Source organism: Lontra canadensis, unplaced genomic scaffold, assembly GCF_010015895.1.
Source record: "Lontra canadensis isolate GAN:19392208 unplaced genomic scaffold, GSC_riverotter_1.0 scaffold25, whole genome shotgun sequence".
In the NCBI taxonomy this organism is placed as follows: domain Eukaryota; kingdom Metazoa; phylum Chordata; class Mammalia; order Carnivora; family Mustelidae; genus Lontra; species Lontra canadensis.
The window spans coordinates 23064842-23084439 of record NW_022631019.1 but is presented as its reverse complement, the minus strand read 5'-3'; the positions used below and the strand labels follow the sequence as shown (position 1 = coordinate 23084439).

The 19598-nt window shown below is 56.1% G+C and overlaps 1 protein-coding gene across 1 annotated transcript; it reads right to left on the bottom strand.

The window, feature by feature from the left end:
* Positions 1–618: 618 nt before the first annotated feature.
* On the bottom strand, positions 619–19277 carry SERINC2 (serine incorporator 2). Its single transcript, XM_032864015.1, has 10 exons — positions 19203–19277; positions 9885–10046; positions 8912–9105; positions 8404–8483; positions 7877–8014; positions 7002–7171; positions 5219–5309; positions 4766–4907; positions 2130–2348; positions 619–1181 (listed from the first exon to the last, which is right to left on the bottom strand). Exons 1-10 carry the CDS (start codon positions 19239–19241, stop codon positions 1046–1048), a joined length of 1371 nt encoding a protein of 456 aa, XP_032719906.1. The 5' UTR covers positions 19242–19277; the 3' UTR covers positions 619–1045.
* Between the last annotated feature and the right edge of the window lie 321 nt (positions 19278–19598).

Below are 19598 nucleotides of genomic sequence, written 5' to 3'. Positions count from 1 at the left end.
ATCCATGCCTCATAGCGGCTCCGGAGCAGGAGGTGTCCGTTCGACTGATGGGTGAGCAGCCAGGGCCCAGAAGGGTAGGACTCGCCTGGAGACCCACGCAAGCCCCACGGCTTCCAAGATTCACCGGATCCAGACCCACTCGGCTGACTCCAGTGCACGTCCCACCATGCCCTAAGTCTGGCGCTGGGTCAGATTCTTCTCTGCATTCCCCAAGGCACCTGGCCCAGAGCTGGTGACAAGGACTATGGCTATGGCAGGAAGAAGGAGTAGGCCCCTGGCGGTGGGCTGGAGATGGGCGGGAGCTCAGGGCGGGCACTGGCAGGACGATGAAGATGGCCCCATCAGCCACCAAACTCTCCACTCCACCCTGACTCTGGCCTCACCACCCCTCATGTGGACACTGCTCCAGTGCCTTTCCTGGCCCCCAGACTCCCTTTATCCTCCTTCACCTGTAGTCTCCCCTTCCTCTTTCCCAAGGCTCTCCAGGCCTTAAAGAACAGAGCCTGGGGTCCCTCATCTGGCCTCCTCTGCTCTGACATTGTTTCCGCCCCCACACTGGCCCCAGAAGGCATGGTGGCCGCGCCTGAGCATGGGGGGCACAGAACACGGGCAGGTACATACATTAGCTGCTTTATTGCGCAAAGTTGTGGAGACTCAGTAAGGCACGGAGTCCCAGAAGGGGGCGGCGTGCCCTGGGGGATGTGGTCAGCACCACCCGGGGCCTCAGTGCTGGGGACCCCATCCTGGGGAGTGGCTCTGAGGGTTTGTCTCCTTGGGATCCCTCTCCCGGAGAGCCTAAAAATAAGGGCCCCTTTTTTCCCAAGAGGGTGAGTGCAGGGGATGGGGGACAAGGGTAAGGAAGAGGCAGCTCTGTGGTCTGGAGGCAGTGGGAAGGTGGGGCTCAGGTTTGGGTCTGAGGTTCCCCATCCCCAAAGGCACTAAGAACAGGGGGCCCAGCTCCGGAACAAGTCCTGGAGGTGGGCTGGGGTAGGGGCTCAGCGTGGCTGACTCCCTGAGCCCCAAGGCACCAGTTGGGTGGGCCGCCTCAGCTGAAGTCCCTGTTTGGCAGGAGGAGAGGGGCCACCAGGGTCCACAGGTAAAGGAGCAGCCCCGCCCAGCTGGCGCAGATCTTCACCCACACGGCGGTCCACGTGCTGATCAACTTCCGGGTCTCACCAGGTCTGGAACACACCATCGTCCCAGTGACCTCAGTCCTGGTCCTGACCCTACGACCCAGTTGTGACCCCTGACTTCGACTCTGGCTCTTACTCTGTAACTCTAGCCCCCCATCTCTGATATTTTTGATATTTGGCCTTGGTTCTGTCTTTGACCTTAAATGTGGCTTTTGATTAATACCACAGACCTGACCCTGACCTCAATTTCAACACTGACCCCAGTCCTAGACTCTAATATTATAACCTGTCTCCTGGTCCCTGCCTTTGGGACCCCAGAGCTCCTGACCTTAGTCCTGACCTCCAACCTCTGACCCTCAATCCTGTAACTCCATCCCTGAACCCTGACCTTAAGACCAAGTTCTGATATCTCTGACCTTAATTCCAACCCTTGACTCTGTAACACCAGTCCTGAGCCCTGACCTTGTTACTCTGATCTTAGTTCCATGACCTCGTAACTTCAAACCTGGCTTTATAGCCTGCTAACCCCAATTCTAACCAGAAGAACCAAATCTGTGACTTCATATGGCCCCAGTCCCCAACCCTTGACTTCAGGACTCCTATTCTTGACCCTGTAACCAATTCTAACCACACACTCTAAATCCTAACCCTCCAGTCACGAATCCCAACTCTGACCTTATACTCTTGATCTGTAAAGCCTCATCTGCCCTGCACAGGCCCAGCGTCCCCTCCTGTAAACGCCCCCCCGCCCACCTTTCTCAGGCACTTAGGGAAGGCACAAGCTACTGAGCAGACTGGCCTGGCAGCTGGGGCCTGGATGGGCAGGCTCTGTGGAGGGTCCCAGACAGACCCCTCTGTGGCCAAACCTGCAGCAGGCATCAGGAGAAGCCGGGGTGGAGGGATGGAGGGGGGGAGGCGGGGGAGGGGAGAGGATGTATGCGGCACGCACGCCCCTGCACAGCCCACACAGTCCATGCCCGGCCTGGGTTCGTGTACCTGTACCAGTTGGTAAGAGTCATCATGATGTGCAGGGACGCAAGCACCAGGCAGAAGTGGAAGAAGGAGTAGCTGTAGGTGACACCGTCCTGCTCATTGTCGTAGGCCTGGCCCCGGCACTCTGCCACCACCTGCCGCTGCTGCATGATCTCTGGCGCCGACTGGCCCTCCTCTGTCTGCATCAGGCTGTTCACCTGCCAGTGGTCCGAGGAGCGCAGCCTGTTGGGGAGGGAGGGGAGGGGCAGGGAGGAAGCCCCGGGGGGCCTTGTGAGCCACAGCATTGATCCAAGGGTGGGCATGGTGGTTCCAGGCCCTTGGGGCCTGGTGACCTGGTGGTGAGGCTCTGGGCCCACCCCCTCAATTCTCTGACTCTGAAAGCCACCTCCACTTCCTATGTGGCCTTAGGCAAGACACTTAACCTCTCTGAGCCTCTGTAAAATGAGGGGTTACAGTACCTCCCTTGTAGAGCTGCCAGGAGCAGTAATAAGGTAAAGCCCTCGGCACTGTGCCCAGCACAGAGTATAAACTAGAGAAACAGGTGCTGTTATTCGGGCTGTCCGTCTGCCAATCCCGTAAATATGTCCTGAGTGCCCAATCCTGCAAGGGACCATCCCTGGAACGGCACCCACTGACCATATTAATAATGAAGAGTACTCATCTGCCATTAAGTTTGTTTTCCTTCTAGAGTAGTTTTACTAATGATATCCCCTTTCTTCATGTTTATGATTAAAAAAAAAAAAACACCAGCAGTAATGATTTTTTTGGTCATTTCTATAATGAGGTCTTGATGTTTTTAACAGTATTTAATAGAGTGAGACACACGGGCAATTCTGAAAATCCAACTCGCATTTGGGAAAAAAAAGTGATCCAGAAGGAGATGGGGACCCCACCCGCATCCCACCAAGCTGAGAAGTCACCCGCAGAGCTTCTCCTGACCCCAGTCATCAGACATCATGCTGATCTCCAGCGCTTGGGAGCCCAGGTCCTGGTGACACAGCTGGGCACGGCAGCCGTCCTCAGCGGTCCCTGCCCTTGTGGGGGGGGTCCCTGCCCTTGTGGGTCCCTGCCCTTGTGTCCCTGCTTCCTTGCTCTCTGGGTTTTCAGAACTGTGTGCTAAGGGGGCACCTGGGTGGCTCAGTTGGTTAGGTGTCCTGCTCTTGATTTCAGCTCGGGTCACGATCTCAGGGTCGCAGGATCGAGCCCTGTGTCCAGCTCTGCACTCCGCAGGAGGTCTGCCTGAGATTCTCTCTCTCCGTCTCCCTCTGCTCCTCCTCCTGCATTCTCTCTCTCTCTTTCTCTTGAATAAATAAATAAAACTTTAAAAAGCACTATGCTTTTTTAAGGCCCCTGGGCTCTCAGAGGCAGAGCCCCGTGACCACAGTCCAGGGAGGTGAGTCTGGGGAGCAGCAGGGGCGCCACTCTGAGTCTGGGGGCTCTGCAGCCACCATGTGGTCTCAGACAGGGGGCCACTCCTCCTGAACCTCCTGTCTCCTTATCTGTACCAGGGAGGGGATCTGGGTCTTCCCTGGTTGAGAAAAGCATCAAATGAGGCAACAAAGAGTGACTTCCTCAGGTTTTGAAAAAAGGGCGAAACAAAATATGAAACAGCCTCAGAATGTTGGGAGACAGGTGTGCTGCTTAGAAGAAAACATGCCCTGCCCGGAATGGAGGGACGACTCCAGGAGGGCAGAGGAACTGGGCGGAGGCCTCCTCCAGGCAGCCATGCAGGGATGGAGAGAGCAGCGCCGGCCATGGGCCCCCGCAGAGCCGGCTGTGGGTCCGCGGGACTTGGGTGTGCATGCCAGTTACACTCATGTTACGGTCTGGTGACTTACACAACAGCCACTCGCTTGCTGTCCCCCAGCTGTGCAGACTCTCCCAGTTATTTGCAATAAAAGCAAACAATGATTTGGCACCGACTACTTGCCAAGTTCTTTTCTAAGTGCCTTATGCATACTAACTCATTGACAGCCCTTCCACAACACTGCGAAGTAGGGACTATTTTTATCCTTGTTTGACAGATAAGCAAACCAAGGCACAGAAAGGTGCAGCGACCTGCCCAAGATCGCCCCGCTGCTATGTGGTACGGCCATGTTCAAACACAGGCAGTTTGGCTCCAGAGTCCACACTGATAAGCCCTTGTTAAGAGGCTCCTTTAAAAAAAAGCTGTTATGTGCTATTCAGTCTGAGCTGCCCTCTCCCAGGGGACACTGTGGGGTCCCCACCACCCCCAGCATTGGAGGTTACCATCCTCCACCATCACAAAAGCTCAGAAGGGTGAAGCCAATTGCCCCGAGACCCCATAGCAGGTGAGTGACACAGCCCAACCCTGCTGGCCACAGTCCAGGCTTCTTCCCTGGTCCCCCCTAGGTGCCTTCACCCTACTGAGCTGGACACATGCCAGGCTGGTGTGCAAGAAGGGGGCTCTGGGCCAGGAGGCAGTGTCCAGCCGTGCCCCTGCTGCCCAGTCACACTGCACCCTCAGAGGGATTGCATTCTGCACGAGCACACGGCTGGACCTGTGTTTGCTAAGGGTGCCTTCCTCCTTGGGGTCGCGGCTCCCATGTCCTCCCCTCACTCGCACGCTCAGGCCCCCAGTATGATGCCTCCCCAGAAGTCAGGTGCCTCCCCCATACCCGATGAAGAGCGTGCACAGGATAAAGACAATGAGTCCCACGATGTTCGGGGCATCCCACCAGTGTGTCTCGTAGCCATCAGGGCCCGCCAGGATCGTCCCGTTGCCGAAGCGGGTCAGCAGGTGGGGGTTGCATTTCTGGTCTAGAGATGGGAGCATGGTCCCCCTCAGCCCCTGTAGGCCAGGTCTGAGGAAGGGTAGAGAGCCAACCCAAATGGACAGACAGACATACAACTGACCATCCAAATCCCAGCAACAGACAGAACTTGGCAGACAAACGACAGAGAAAGAGTTCCAGGAACAGCTAGGGTCCTCCTACCTCCCTGAAGGACTAAGAGGGGGTACAGGCTGGGCTGAGATGTCCCTGTCACCTGTGAGGGTCCCCACCCTGCTGGAAGCCTGCTGCTGACCCAGGAATGAGCCCAGGCTTCCCCAAACCCAGGCCTGTACTCACCGGGGACACTGGACAGGGCAAGCCAGGTGACAAACATGGTGTAGAGTGTGATGACCGAGGCCTGCAGCAGACCCGAGTTGGGCTGGGCTTCCTGGTAAGAGCGGTCCATCAGGAAGAGCCTTGTCAGAACTGGGGGGGCGCCCCACCTGCACCTAGCTCACTCACACCACACCAGGGGCCCTCAGGAAACCTCGCCACCCTAGAGCCATCCCACCCCACACCCCTCAGGAGAACACAACCCCTGGGCCACCCACCCACCACCCACTTTGCCCACTCAAAGGTGGAGTCCTCATTCTTTCTCTGAACAGACTATCCCAGTCGCTCCCCTCTGCGAACCGCACCCCAGAGCGGCATCCGTTCACATTCTGATTTAAAGCCCTCCTTGCTTTGCTCCTGCCTTCGTTTCTACCTGCCCCCCACCCCCGCCAGCAAGCTCCTCCCCACCGACTGCGCTGCAGCCAAGCTGGCCTCCTCTCTGTCCACAGAACCCACTAAACCCGCTCCCACGTCAGGGCCTTTGCACTCGCTGTGCCCACTCCCTGACATGGTCCTCCCCAACATCTCCACACAGCCAGCTTCTCCTTGGCTTTCAGGCCTCAGCTTGGGAGTTCTCAGTGAGGCACCAACACCCTAACCCCCGCGGCAGCACCCGCTACCCTCCCTGCCGGCCCGCCCACCTTTGCCCACTCTCTTTTATTTCCCACATAGCATGTATGATCCCAAATTATCTCCCTTGGCCTCGTCTCCTGCCAGCTGTTCTTCCCCACCCTCACCACACACATGCTTGGAAACAGGAATCCAAACTTTGATAAGCAGCACAGGCTTGGGGTCCAATCTGCCAGCGCCTCCCCAGGCTCACCCCCCTCCCCCCAAGCTGTGCGACCTCAGGCGTGTCTCTCTCCTCCTCTCAGCCTCCCCTTACTGGTCTGGAAAGTGGGGATGATGGCGGTGCCCGGACTCCGTGACAGAAAAGGTCGTGGAGCTGCTGTTAGTCTCCCCTCACAGCTACACCCCAACATCTCCAAGAGGGCCCAGCACACAGCAAGCGCTCTGGAAGTCGTTACTGAATGAATACTGATTACTGTGTGAGCTGGGACAGAGGCATCACCCTCTCTGGGTTTCAGTTTTCTCACCGGGAAATAAAGGCTGAGATGAGAAGGGAGGTTCCCCACCTTTCTGCTAAAGACACTCAAAGCCTCCCCAGGCTACCTGTGAAACCCTCAGTGGGCTGAGATCTCATCCCCAACTGTGAGGCACTGCTGGGCTCATAGGGCTCTCTTGCTGAAGAGCTCACGATGACCTAGGGGGGCCCACCCATTATGCCAGAGGGTCTGGGACTAGGGACTGCAATAGCACCTCCCAACACCGCTTGCTGAGGGGCTCTGGGAGATGTCACCCCGTGGTCCTCCCTAATGGTCTCCCGATTTCCATAAAGACAACAAGGATAACAATAGTTAATGCCTGATAGGTATCTATAGACCAGGCCCTGTTCTCTGGGTTCACAAACTCTATCTCAATCCTGCAAATAACTCCAAAGCGTAGGTATTACCCTCATTTCTACATGGGAGAAGAGAGAAGCACAGAGAGGGTAAGGCACTTTCCCAAGGGCACCTAGCAAGTAGCCATGAAAGCTATGACTCCAAGCCTAGGAGGCCAACTCGGGAGCCCACACCCTTAGTCCGAGCCTCTATGATGGCCTTTCCCCAGACCCCCAGGTTCTTACCAGAAGTCCCCCCACACCAAGGGGCCTGGTGTCAGGACGGGCAGAGACAAGCAGACTCACCTGGACCTTGGGCAGGACGGCAACAATTGAGACACAGAAGCAGAGAGTGAGGTTGAGGCCGATGAAGACCTTGCCTTCGTAGCAGGTGCCGGGATTAGTGTAATAGATGAACAGCACTGTCACGGCCGCGATGGACAACGTGTAGAAGAGGAGGGTGAAGAAGAAGAGGCCTGGGCAGGAGGGGTGGCGAGAGGCTGGGTCAGGAGGCATAGAGACCCCCCCACCCTCGAGGGGCGCTTGTCGGGCAGCCCCATGTGTGGGCCCTTGTCTTCCTCATCGAAGGAATGATATCAGTGTCCGTCACTCACTAACACCTGGATGAGCTGTGGCCCCATCTTGAACTAAAAGGACTTACTTGCTATGAATAAGTTAACCATGGAAAGAAATACAATGAACACAAGAGTCTTTCACAAAGTCCACTTGCCGCACGGGGACCAGCTGAAGCCCAGCTCTCTCATCATAGAGACTGGCCGCTTTTGAGAGGCATTGAAACCTAACCGGCCCCTCACTGAGCCCTCCTGGTCAGCACAGGAGAATGGAAAGGGAGCTGAGCGGGGACCTGCTCTGCCCCGGAAGCTTCAGGGTCCCAGTGTCTTTCCGTTTGGTCTGGGCTGGCTGCGTGAGGCCCATCCTACAGGAACCGCTGAACTAGACCCCGCCAAGTCCTTTCTGGTCCGGCTCCCCTCTTACTGCCCCCCAAAGTCACCCCAGAACCAGGTGCCCCTGCCCACACACTTCCCCCCTTCCTTCCATCAGCCTCGGTTGGTTCCACTGCCGCCCTAGGGCATGGGCCACTCCAGATGCCCCCTGAGGCTTTCCTCCAGCTTGGGGACCCACTGCTGCTCAGGCTATGGTGACATCCGGACATCGCTCACCTGCATACCAGGCCCGGGAGTCACACTCCTCGGCCTTGCACAGCCACCGCTGGTTCCAGCAGTGAGCGAAGTCGATAAGCAGCACCAGCTGGATGAGGGTGAAGAGGAAGGAGCCCACGACACCGAAGTAGAACCAGACTGCATGGGGAGAGGGAACGGGGGTGAGGGGGCGAGGCAGCGGGGGGGCAGCCTGAGGGCCAGGCTTTATGCCATACCCTGCAATGGGGAGCCTGGGAAGTAGCAATGTCCATGCTCTCGGGGACCCCCTAGGCATGTACAGAGAGGCAGCGTGGCAGGGCATGGGGCAGGGGTGAGGCTGGCCCTGCCCACCTGCCCCCCAGCCCCCGCCATATCGCCCAAAGGCCATGTGGCCAAACACCAGAGCACTGTCTCCTACCCAGCCAGCAGCAGCCTAAGGTCTGAGTACCTAGGCAAAGCGCAACCCCCACTGGTGCTCCTCCCTCTGGAGACCCAACCTCCCTCCTGGGACCACCCCCTACCCAGTCTCTCCCACCAAGACCACCTACTGTTGGAGAAGGAGCCCTCAGGGATATAAAATGCGCCCACGGTGATGGCCACGAGGATCAGGAACTTAAAGAACCAAAATCTGTTGGGGGATAGACCAGGGCGCTAAGTGGGGGGAGGGGAACAGGGCTGGCCCCCAGAACCCCTACCCCCAAAATCAGGTCCTAGGTCCTGGAGCAAGTGAAGAGGGACTTTCTGGTGGTCTGATGAGCATAGTCTGCCCCGGCCCTAGAAAAATCCCTGAGGGACAGAGGGAAGGACTAAGTCAGAGCGACGGCCACCCAGGTTCTTGTCCCAACTGTGTCACTTAAGTGCTGTGTGGCCTTAAGCATGTTCTCACCCTTTCTGACTTGTATTTCTTCATCTGAGAAGTGGAAAGAGCTAAATGAGCTGATCGCGGTGCTCTGGTGGCTCCCGAGTCTGGGGGCAGGGCCCGGAGACCGCTGGAGACCGGCCGGGGGCAGAAACTACGGCGGGGGTCCCGGCTGCAGGCTGGGGGGGTGCCCTCACCCGTTCTGGACGGCAGCCCTGGGGTCCCGGCTGCTGCGCACACAGATCATGAACAGGGTGAAGAGGAAGAAAAAGGCCGCCGTCGCAAAGCACATGCGGTAGACGGCGCGGTGGCCGAGCAGGGAGCCACAGTCGATGTGGCCCTGAAGGATGACAGGCGTCGTTGTGGCCCCCTCCTCACACATCCACGGCAGCTGTGGGGAGACAGAGCAGCCTGAAGGCCCCCTGCCCGCAGAACCCTGGGCCAACTCTACCAAGGCTCCCCACTTCCCCGCCATCTGGACCCCCTCCCAGCCCTGGGGCTGAAGTCCTGTGAGTGGCCCCTGGGGACAGATGGGTACACGTGGCCCAGTGACAGATCGTGACTCTCTGCTTGCTTCCCTGCTGTCGCCCCCACGGCCTCCGGACCGCACGGCACTGTGGGAAGCAGGACTGAGTGTTCCCTCCACCACTTACGCCAGAACCCCCGGGGACTCCAGGAGAAGGTGAGATTCCAGGGCTTTCTCAGACAGAACCAGTGTTTGAGGTGCAGTCCAAGAGTCTGCATTTCTAGCACACTCCCAAGGGCATTCCTACTTCCCTGTACACTGAAATGTCAGAGCCACTGGCCCAAATATGGTCCCGGGCCTATGCCAGGCTCTGAGATGCTGGGATGAAGGGAAGACTGAGGACCCCAAACAGGGCTCGAGACTAAGGAGGGAAAAGCACAGCCCAGGGCCAGCATCCAGGTGGGGGACAATTATGATCCACGAGATCTCCAAAGGACCCCAGGCTTATGAGAAACAAACTCTCCTCCCTACGTGAAGAAATGCCCCCATCACCACCCCCAGGACACTCCTGCCCAGCCTTCTCGATGAGCTGGGACCTCAAATCGCACCCCTCCTCCGCCCCAGGCCTGGAGCAGTTGGGCCTGCACTTGAGAGCCGGGTCCCACGGGCTGCCCCACCCCGTGCCTGCCTCGGGACCCCCTCACCTTGTGGAGCTGACTCTCCACGCTGGGGCTCAGCATGATGATGGACACCAAGACCCCCAGGAAGAGGAAGGCCGTGAAGATGAGACGGGTCACGGTGGAGTTGGGGCTGGAGGGGCAGCAGCTACACAGGACACAGGGGGCAGAGCCGCAGAGGCAGGACACCTGTGGGAAGGACAGGGCCATGGGGGGGTGAGGACGGTCCCCTTACTCCCTGCCTCCTCTCCTCTTCCCCCTCCCCCTTCCCCTTCCCCAGCCAAGCAGGAGCACCCCCCACCTGCCCTCTCCATGTCTCCAGATCTTTGCCAAGCCTGTCCCCCCTGGACCAGGCAGGGGTGCCCTCTTCCTCCTCAGACATTATCCCATCGAAGGTTCAAGCCCCAAAGGGCTCCGAGGAAACCAAGCTTTGAAAAGGTTGGGTCACACTGTTTCTTATGTAGGGGGAGGCAGCATGGTAAAGGATGGATGGATGGATGGATGGATGGATGGATGGATGGATGCATGGATGCATGGATGGATGGTTGGATGCATGGATGCATGGATGGATGGCTCCAGACCAGCTCCAACATGGATAAGCTGTGCAGTGGCCCTACACACCTCACTCAACCTCTCTGAACCTCAGTTTCCTCTTCCATAAGATGGGAATCATAACAGTACCAACTTTTCACAGGAAATTTAAATTGCAGCGCGCTCAGGCTTTCTTTTCCCCCTCGCGATTTAGCATTTTTCCCTGGGACTGGCTTTCCCTTTTAACTCAGGTTTGTCCACCTCCCGTTTCCAGCATGTGAGCTCCTCCGGGGCCCGGGGTTTGGTTCGCTGTGTAGACCCAGCGATCAGAACGGTGCTTGGCTCACAGCAGGAGCTCAGGGACTATGGACTGAACATGTGTTTGGCGTGGACCCAGACACATGTAAAGCCCGCAAGGAACAGTCGGCCTGGGATAACCATGTGCTGAAGGAATGGAAGACAGGGTCGTGAGGGGCTGTGATCTCCGGCTCTGGGGCTGGCCCTGTCCCGGACAGCAGGGACGGTCTTCCCCTCTCCCCTGCCTCCTCCCCCTCTCCCAGCTCGGCTGCCCAAGCTGCCGTCAGCCCCTACCCTCCCTGGGGCCGGCTAAAATCATGTGGGGCCTGGTGAGGCCACTCTATTCCCAGCTGGCATCCCAAAACAGACTGACCCCTCTGGGGACCAGACCTACATGCAAACACATCCGGTCACCAGTTTCTCTTCCCTGAGACAACCCCAGATCTTCACCGAGGTATGTAGGAGTCAAGAGCTCTCAGGAAAGACACCCAACAACCATTCCCCTGGTCATGGTCGTTGTTGCCCTGAGTGTCACTGACAGGGGCCTACTTCAGACTGGGGATGCAGGGTCCCTTCCCTGAAGAAGTGACATTTGAGCTAAGCTGAAGAATGAGGGGGCCCTCCCCCGAGCAGGGGGAAGAAAGAGTGTTCCAGACAGAGGGAGCCCAGGTGGAGGGCAACTCTGGGGCGGGCAGGAGCTGGGCGATGGAGGAAGAGAAAGAGGCCCCTTGTGGCCAAAGCTTTGGGGGCAGGTGGCGAGTGGCAGGTGGGGAGGTCAGCCAGGCTGGCGGGGCCGGGTAGCCATGTGCAGATCCCTGGGGTTGATCCTGGGAGCAGAGGGCATCCAGCGAGGGTCTGAAGTTGGGAGGGACAGGAACAGCCTTACGCTGAAAGACCACCTCTGTGGAGGGCAGGCTGAAAGGGGCACCTTCCTCCTCAGAGAGCCTGCGGCATTCAGCTTTCTGGAATGGTCTCAAGGTGTGCAACACACTCTGCTTGAGGTGTAGCTGCCTTCCCGTCTCCCCTTCCCTTCCTCCCAAGAGCGGAAACGCCCCTGGAAATGTTCCTTGTTACCCATCTCTCTCACCTACAAGGCCAAGTACAACATGGTGGCTAAATGAAACACCTGCAGAATGAATTTCCTCTTCATGGTTCAAATCCTAACTGGCCCAGCAACTCCTGGTTACATCTTGCAGCTCTCACCCCAAGCCCTGCCCCCCACCCCTGGCTGCCTCTTGGGGGTGAAGGGATAAGCAAATGCCAGAAACGTATTTTATAAACCGTAAAGAACATTCTGGCTATGAGACAGACTAGCGATCAGCCCCATTTTACGGATGAGGAAACCAAGATCAGAGAAGTTAAGACGATGCCAGAGTCACCCAGCAAGTGGACAGCAGTACTAAGGTTCAAGAAGAGGGACAGCATCCCTTTAGGAGTTGCTGGGTCCCGTGGTAAGCCCCTTATCTACATGACCCCATCACTGACGTCCCACTTTACAGACGGGGAAAATGACTCAGAAGAGTGACATGACCAAGGTCACAGGGCAGGTAAGCCAAGGAGCTGGGGTTCGAGCTCATGTCTGTCTGTATCAAGGGCCCACCAGCTCACTGATGGCAGTCTCACTTAATTTCAAAACATCCCAGGGATGGAAACAATCCCTCGGCTGCCAGAGGAAACCCCTGGAGGCCCTCGAGCACCGGTCTCAGGACCCATGTGCCCAAGTCAGGGCCTGGCTCTGACTTGTTATCACTTCAATCTGAGACATTTGACACATAAGAAAAACGGCCCCACGGCCCTCGGGGAGCCTGGCCTTTCAATTCACCCTGATTCTTGGAGATCAAAAGCCAGGTGTTCCTGACATCCGCAACCTCCAACCTCGGGATTTCCAAGGGCCAGTAGCCAGAGAGAGGAGGTCAGGAAGAGAAAAACACACAGCAGCTCCCCTCCACCCCCGCCCCCACCAGCGGCTGCTGATGCATCGCTGGAATCCCTCGTGCCTTCTGACCCAGTCTCTCCTACAAGAGAGATCATCCTACAAGATGCACCCCCCGGGCATCAGTCCTACAAGAACCTCTTCCTGCAGAAGTACCAGCCCACAAGGGTAAGGACAGACGCGTGCATATGCACACACACACATGCACACACAAGTTTACTGTGGCACTGCTCACACCCAGAAAGTACTAGGGGGGAACTTAAAATAACTAAATGCCCATCCGTATATCGTGGTCCCTACAAGGGATCTCCGCTGAATGCTGCAGAAGTGTAGGTAACACTTAGAGGGGTACATGTAACGAAGTATAGGGAAATATCAATTCTACCTCAATAAAGCTGGTTTTATTGCTAAAAGAGAAAAATTTTAGAATTAAGAAATTTAGAAAATTAAAAAATTTAGAAAAATTTTAGATTAAGACGAAAAACCAAAATAGGCACAAAGCTTTGGGTTTTATGAACTTATTAGAATCTCAAGAGACTGCCAATAACCTACATGTCCCGTGCCAGGGGCCCGTGGTGGTCCCTTTACTCCATGGAACGTTACAGGGGCAGGAAAGAAACAAGTCACCAGGACACAGGGCAACACAGACTAACATTTATGACACAAGGTGAAAGGCCAAGGCAGACATGACATTGCTCCTGTGCTAAGATTACGCTCCCACCCACAACGGGACTCGGGAGTAGCAGCAACAGAACAACACCGAAACACTGGGCACGGTTTCGCAGTAGCCTGGTTCTTGGAATGGGGAATCGGCTCTTAGAAAGCCCTGGGTCTTATAGTTTTCAGGCTGCAAGGCTCCTTGGCATTCATCTGGTCTGGCCTCTCTCTAATGAAGAATCACCCAGAAGGCAGCCTTCTGCTGCTTACACACCACCAAGGACAAGGAGCTCACCACCCCCTGAGGCAAGCTGGACAGCTCTGGAGCCATGTGTGGTTTGGCCTGGTGGGAACAGGCTGTCACCGATCACTCACACTCTCTTCTGGTTGCCCCGAAAGCCAGGGATGTGGGTTCTCGGGACCATTCCTGGGGCACCAGGCAGGCGGGGGAAGCAGCTAGGGTTGGGGCCACAGTTTAAAAGTTGTTTTGTTTCAAATAAACTGACCTAGGGATTCCTGGGTGGCTCGGTTGGTTAAGTGCCCGCCTTCAGCTCAGGTCATGATGGAGTCCCGAGTCAGGCCCCCTGCTCAGCGGGGAGTCTGCTTCTCCCTCTTCCTCTGCTCTGTGTGTGCATTGTGTATGATCAATAAACACAGTGTGGGATACCCTTACAAGGGACTATTACTGAGCCTTAAAAAGGAAGGACATTTTGGGGGCACCTGGGTGGCTCAGTGGGTTAAGCCTCTGCCTTCCGCTCAGGTCATGATCTCAGGATCCTGGGATCGAGCCCCACATTGGGCTCTCTGCTCAGCGGGGAGCCTGCTTCCTCCTCTCTCTCTCTCTGCCTGCCTCTCTGCCTACTTGTGATCTGTCAAATAAAATAAATAAATAAATAAATAATAAATAAATAAATAAATAAATAATAAATAAAAAGGAAGGACATTTTGACACCTGCTACAACACAGATGGACCATGGAGACATTGTGGCAAATGAAATAAACAGACACCGAAGGACAAATGTCCTTTGATTCCACTGATATGAGGACCTAGAGCAGTCAGATTCACAGAGACAGAAAGTAGACTGGGGGCTTCCAGGGGCTGGGGACAGGGGCATGGAGAGTTATCATTGAACGGGTAGCGAGTTTCAATTGGGGGAGGATGAGAAAGTTCCGGAGATGAATGGTGGAGATATTTGCACAACAACGTGAATGTAATTAACGCCACTGAACCACATGCTTAAAAATGGTTAAAATGGTCCGTTTTATGTTATGTGTATGTTACCACAATCGGGAAAAAGGAGGGATCTGTTTTCAAGGAAGGGTAAGAAGGCAGCCAGGTGAGGAAGGGAAAGATGTTCCTACAAAGAGAACAATAGCACGGGCAAAACTGCAAGAAACACTCTCTTAGGGGCAGCTATCAAGAGAAGAAGGCAGAAGGCTGATGCAAGTGTTGGCCAAGGTCTCTACGGGCCGCGCCAGGGAGTCTGCACTTTTCCTGAAGGCAATGAGCAAGCATCGCGCAGGAGAAGCAGAGCATCAGATCTGCATTACTGGGAGACGCTTCTGCCACAGATGGAAGACAGATGCAGGGGGCGGTGCCCAGTACCTCTAGGAACAGAGAGAGCAAGCTAGCAGAACAGACGCCAAGGGAAAGGAGGCAGAGCCTAGAGCTTTTCTTGTGTGTTTCAACCCACAATATTTCCCCTTTTGGATACTACCGTTCATTTGGGATGATATCAGTTCGATATCATGAAAATCGATAGCCATTTAAAAAAAATTTTAGAAGGTTTATTTATTTATTTGACAGAGAGACACAGAGAGAGGGAGGGAACACAAGCAGGGGAAGTAGGAGAGGGAGAAGCGGGCTTCCTGCCGAGCAGGGAGCCTCGATCCCAGGACACTGGGATCACGACTGGAGCCTAAGGCAGCCACCCAGGCGCCCTCGATAACCATAAAAAAAAAATATATATATATATACATATATATATATGTATATATATGTATATATATATACACACACACACATATATTTGATATATATAATATGTCATGGTACATCATATATATGTCATGAAATAAATTACAAGCTTCTTGAAAACTAAAAAAAGTTACAATGCAAATTTCTTAAAAGATTTTATTTTATTTTTTTTTATTTGCTAGAAAGAGAGAGAATACAAGCAGAGGGAGCGACAGGCAGAGGGAGGAGCAGGCTCCCCGCTGAGCAAGAAGCCCGATGTGGGGCTTCATCCCAGGACCTTGGAATCATGACCTGAGCTGAAGGCAGAGGCTTAACTGATGGACACCCAGGCGCCCCTAAAGATTTTATTTTTAAGTAATCTCTACACCCAGCATGGGGCTCGAACTCATAGTCCTGAGATCAAGAGTCGCATGCTCTGCTGACTGAGCCAGCCAGGTGTCCCTAAAGTGGTAAATTTTTATGTGACATACATTTTGCTACAATTTGGACAAAAAAATGGTCCCAGCAAAGATGGGGTGCACCTTGCAGACTCTGTGAACAGCTCCAATACTGGCCAAGCCAACTGGGGAACAGAGGAGACCCAGCAGAGACGAGGTCGGCCCCTGAACTACTCAGGGCACACGCACCACTGCGGGCAGCACTAATAGATCACCTAGTCTGGGCGCAGCCACCAGCTTGCAGGAGAGCCTTAGACAGGTCTCTTTTCCCTGCTGCGGGACTCAGTTTCCTCAGCCATAAGATGGGCTGCTGGGCAGGGCAGTGAAGTGGCTCAGAGCCCAGGCTCTACCATCAGTCCCAGTGTCCCTGATCCCCCACTTCCTCGAATGTGATCTGGAGCACTTTCCCACTTTGGGGTTCTTACAGCAGCCACTGCAGGCCAGCTTCATGCTAAGTATGTCAGCGTGCCCCTCTCCATCCTGCTTAATCCTCACAACGTGCTGAGAGACAGGCACCATTGCTCTCTCCACTTCCTCACTCTCTGCCCCTGAGGGAGGGGCGAGGGGACTGTGGCCACAGTCTCACAACCCGGGAGAGGCCACGCCAGGATCTGAGTCCCATCCTCTGCCCTTCCATGTTCCTTGAATGCAGAGCATAGACAGATCCAATGGCATTCAGATATTAGACAAGGCCCTCCCTAGGCATTTGCTCACCATCCAGGCCACCAAGTGCTGGCTGGCCTGGTGACTCCCATTGTATCTTGGACCCATCTTATCTCCTCTGAGCCAGGGCTCACCCTTGGCCCAATACAAATGCTGACCGAAAGGCATGATGGGCAGATGCAAATGGGTCATGCCTGGAAGTCTTCTCCCTGGATCCACAGACTCCAGAATGTTCCCCCAAAGATGCCCAGGAACCCCCTACTAGAACTTTCCTCCTATGGCGCACATCTCTGTTGAAACAGGTTGTTTTTGGTTTGTTGTTTCTTTGTTTTTTTTTAAGTAGGCTCCACACTGGGCATGGAGCCCAGCACGGGGCTTGAACTCACAACCCTGAGATCAAGACCTGAGCTGAGATGAAGAGTCGGTTGCTTAATTGACTGAGCCACCCAGGCGCCCCTGAAATAGGTTGTGACCAGTGTCCAGTAACACCCAACTGTACCACTTAATACTGTGTGGCTGTGGGGAAATCACCTTCCCTCTCTGATCCAGTTTTGTCTGGATCATTTCTGTCTGTCATTTTGTCTGTCATCTCTGTGAAATGGAAATCACGAGAACTGCCTCACCGGGGCCGTTGCTGAAGTGAACGAGAAGACACACACAGAGAGCTCACCACACGCTGGCTTGTGCCACCACTGAACAGCACTGGGCCCTGAGTGAGGACACCCTGGTCATGGCTGCTGTTGGTATCATTAACGGAGATAAGGCAACTGTGTCAGAGGGCAGGCAAGAGAACCAACCAGACAGCATGGCAAGGGCTCAGCACAGTGCCTGGCATGTGGTAGGAAATCAGTAAATGTCCGAAGTCAGAAGCCCCAGGGAGGCCACTGAAAGGAGGGACAGGTCCCCTGCAGACATTAGATACTCGCTAAGTGGACCTCCCAGTTCTACCCTGGACCAGCGCTGTCCCTCAGGCACCCGGGATCTGAAGGGAGGGAAGGTGTGGGCAGAAGCCTGGACCACGAATCAGATTTTAATCTTGACTGTCCATCTTCCCATCCGTTGTCTGTGCAACCTACGGGAAGTCAGCTAACCTCTCTGAGCCGCAGTTTGTTGAGGGTTTGAGCCAGCCTGTCAGGTGCCTTCTGGTCTCAGCACTGTAAGATTCCATGACTCAGTGGCCAGCTTAGGCTGCAAAGGGAATTCTCCACCCACTCTCTAGGAGGTTACAATAGCGCCACTCACCGTGGCCAGGAAGTAGGTGGGGCACTTTTCCATCTTCCTCAAACAGAACCGTGGAGGAGACAGATGGGGAGACAGAGGCACAGGGAATTGGCAAGTGGCCTCTCAGCCTCTCAACATGGACCACTCCCTGGCCAGCCCGGCCAAATGGAAAACTGGTCAACCTCAAGGAAGCGCTCTCTGCCCTACCAGGAAGCAAACCCTTCCTGGCCAGACCCAGCCCAAACCTAGAATTCGCTGGGCAGAAAGGAATCTCGGAGACCTGTTCTTCATTCCTGTGGGCACGGGCCCACACATGCGCACACACGCTTCACAGGTAGGTAAGTGGAGGCCCAGAGAAGACAAGAGACAGTCCAGGGGCCCACTCTAGAGACTCTCGGTGCATATATCATTTTCAGAAAATGGCTGCAAAGTAATCTCCAGATCCCTAAGCTCACCAACCCTACAGCCCATACACACACACACACACACACACACACACACACAGGAATCAGGGACAAAGGAAAGCGAGTCCTGAGATTTGCAGCCACCAGACCCCCCCCCTCTTCTCTCTGCTTCTCTTTGTGTAGGGCAGAGGGGGAGGGAGCTGCCTGCACGAACCTCAGATTTAATGAGGGGAAGAGGGAAAGGAGAGGGGGCTGGGAAAAAGGAAAGGAAAAGGGGCCTCCCAGCTCCTCCCCTTTGCTGGCTGCAGCCCCAGAGCAGTACCCCACCACCAGCACCACCACCCGCACACTCTAGCCTCCCTCAATTCCTGGGTCTTCCAAGCCAGAGCTGGGCCTGCTGGCAGTTGGCAACCGAAACCCATCTCACTCAAGCGTGGCTTAGGAAGGCGGATGGGGGCTTCCTCTCCACCCCCATTTCAGGCTCCCGGGCCTAGAGGGGAAAGGCCTGGGGCTCACTGGGGAAGTCCCCAGGACTTAGAGTGAGCTAGTCTGAAAGAGGCAGAGACCAGGATGCAGAAAGACAGGCTGGACGATAGGACAGACGGACACCCGTCAGGCAATGACTGATAGAGAAGCCACGGACGGACAAAGAGAGCGGGATAAACAAACGGACAGAAACAAATGTCCGACAAATATAAATGCGCAAAATGAGGCAGACGGGCCGGGAGACAGACTGACGGACGGATTGCCAGAGGGACAGAAAAAGACACTGCAGAGTGGGTCAGGGACTAGGCGGGCCACACAAAGAAGTAAGAACGTCTGAGAGAGACGACAGGCGGATGGCGAGGATGTCCCCAAGTTGGGCGAGGTGGGGCCCCAGCGCGCACCCCCACCCCGGGCTCTGGGCCTCAGTCTCCCCAGTCCCCGGGAGGAGAGCCTTCCCAAGGCCCGCCCCTCCCCCCGCCCCGCCACCCGGGCGCGCCCCAACCCCTCCCCCGCGGTAACTCGAGCACCGGACACCAGCTGTCCCGGGCGCCCGCTGGTCTGGGATGGGGGTGGGAGGACCGAGGGACTGGGGGACCCGAGGGGCGAGGTGGCGGGGTGCGGGCCCAGAAAGACAAGTTTGGAGGAAGGAAAAAGAAGAAACTATGTGGAGGAAGAAGACGGGACAAAAGTGCGGGGCCGAAGAAGGAGCGGGCGGCGCGCGGGTGGGTCAGGACTCACGCAGCTGAGCACGGAGCAGGCCCCCAGGCAGGCCCCCATGGCGGCGGCGCGGGGTGCGGGGCGCGGGGTGCGGGGCGCGGGGCACGGGCGGCGGGATCGCTGGGGCTCCGGGTGCCCGGTCCTGGCCCCGCCCCGCCCCGGTCGAGCCCCGCCCCCGCCCCGCCCCGCCCCGCCCCGCCCCGCCCCACCTGCCGAAGCCTCTCGCCGCTTTCCGGCGACGCTCGGAGCCTCCGGGGACTCACCTGGGGCAGGTGCTCCCGGAAAGACCGGTAGGGAAAGTGACAGGGCCTGGGACTCCCGCGGCCATGTGAGGCGTGCAGCGGTACCCGACTCTGCCCCAGGTTCAAACCCTGTTACAAAGCGAGGTTTTGGAAATACCGAGACCTGGGTTCGAAC

Bases quoted from the DNA above. Each gene is read 5' to 3' on its own strand.
- SERINC2 (XM_032864015.1), bottom strand. From the start codon at position 19,241: ATGGGGGCCTGCCTGGGGGCCTGCTCCGTGCTCAGCTGC. The intron at 9,106-9,884 runs GTGAGGGGGTCC...GTCTCCCCACAG, and splicing joins TGGAGAGTCAGCTCCACAAG to CTGCCGTGGATGTGTGAGGA. The intron at 4,908-5,218 runs GTGAGTACAGGC...TCCCATCTCTAG, and splicing joins TGCCCTGTCCAGTGTCCCCG to ACCAGAAATGCAACCCCCAC.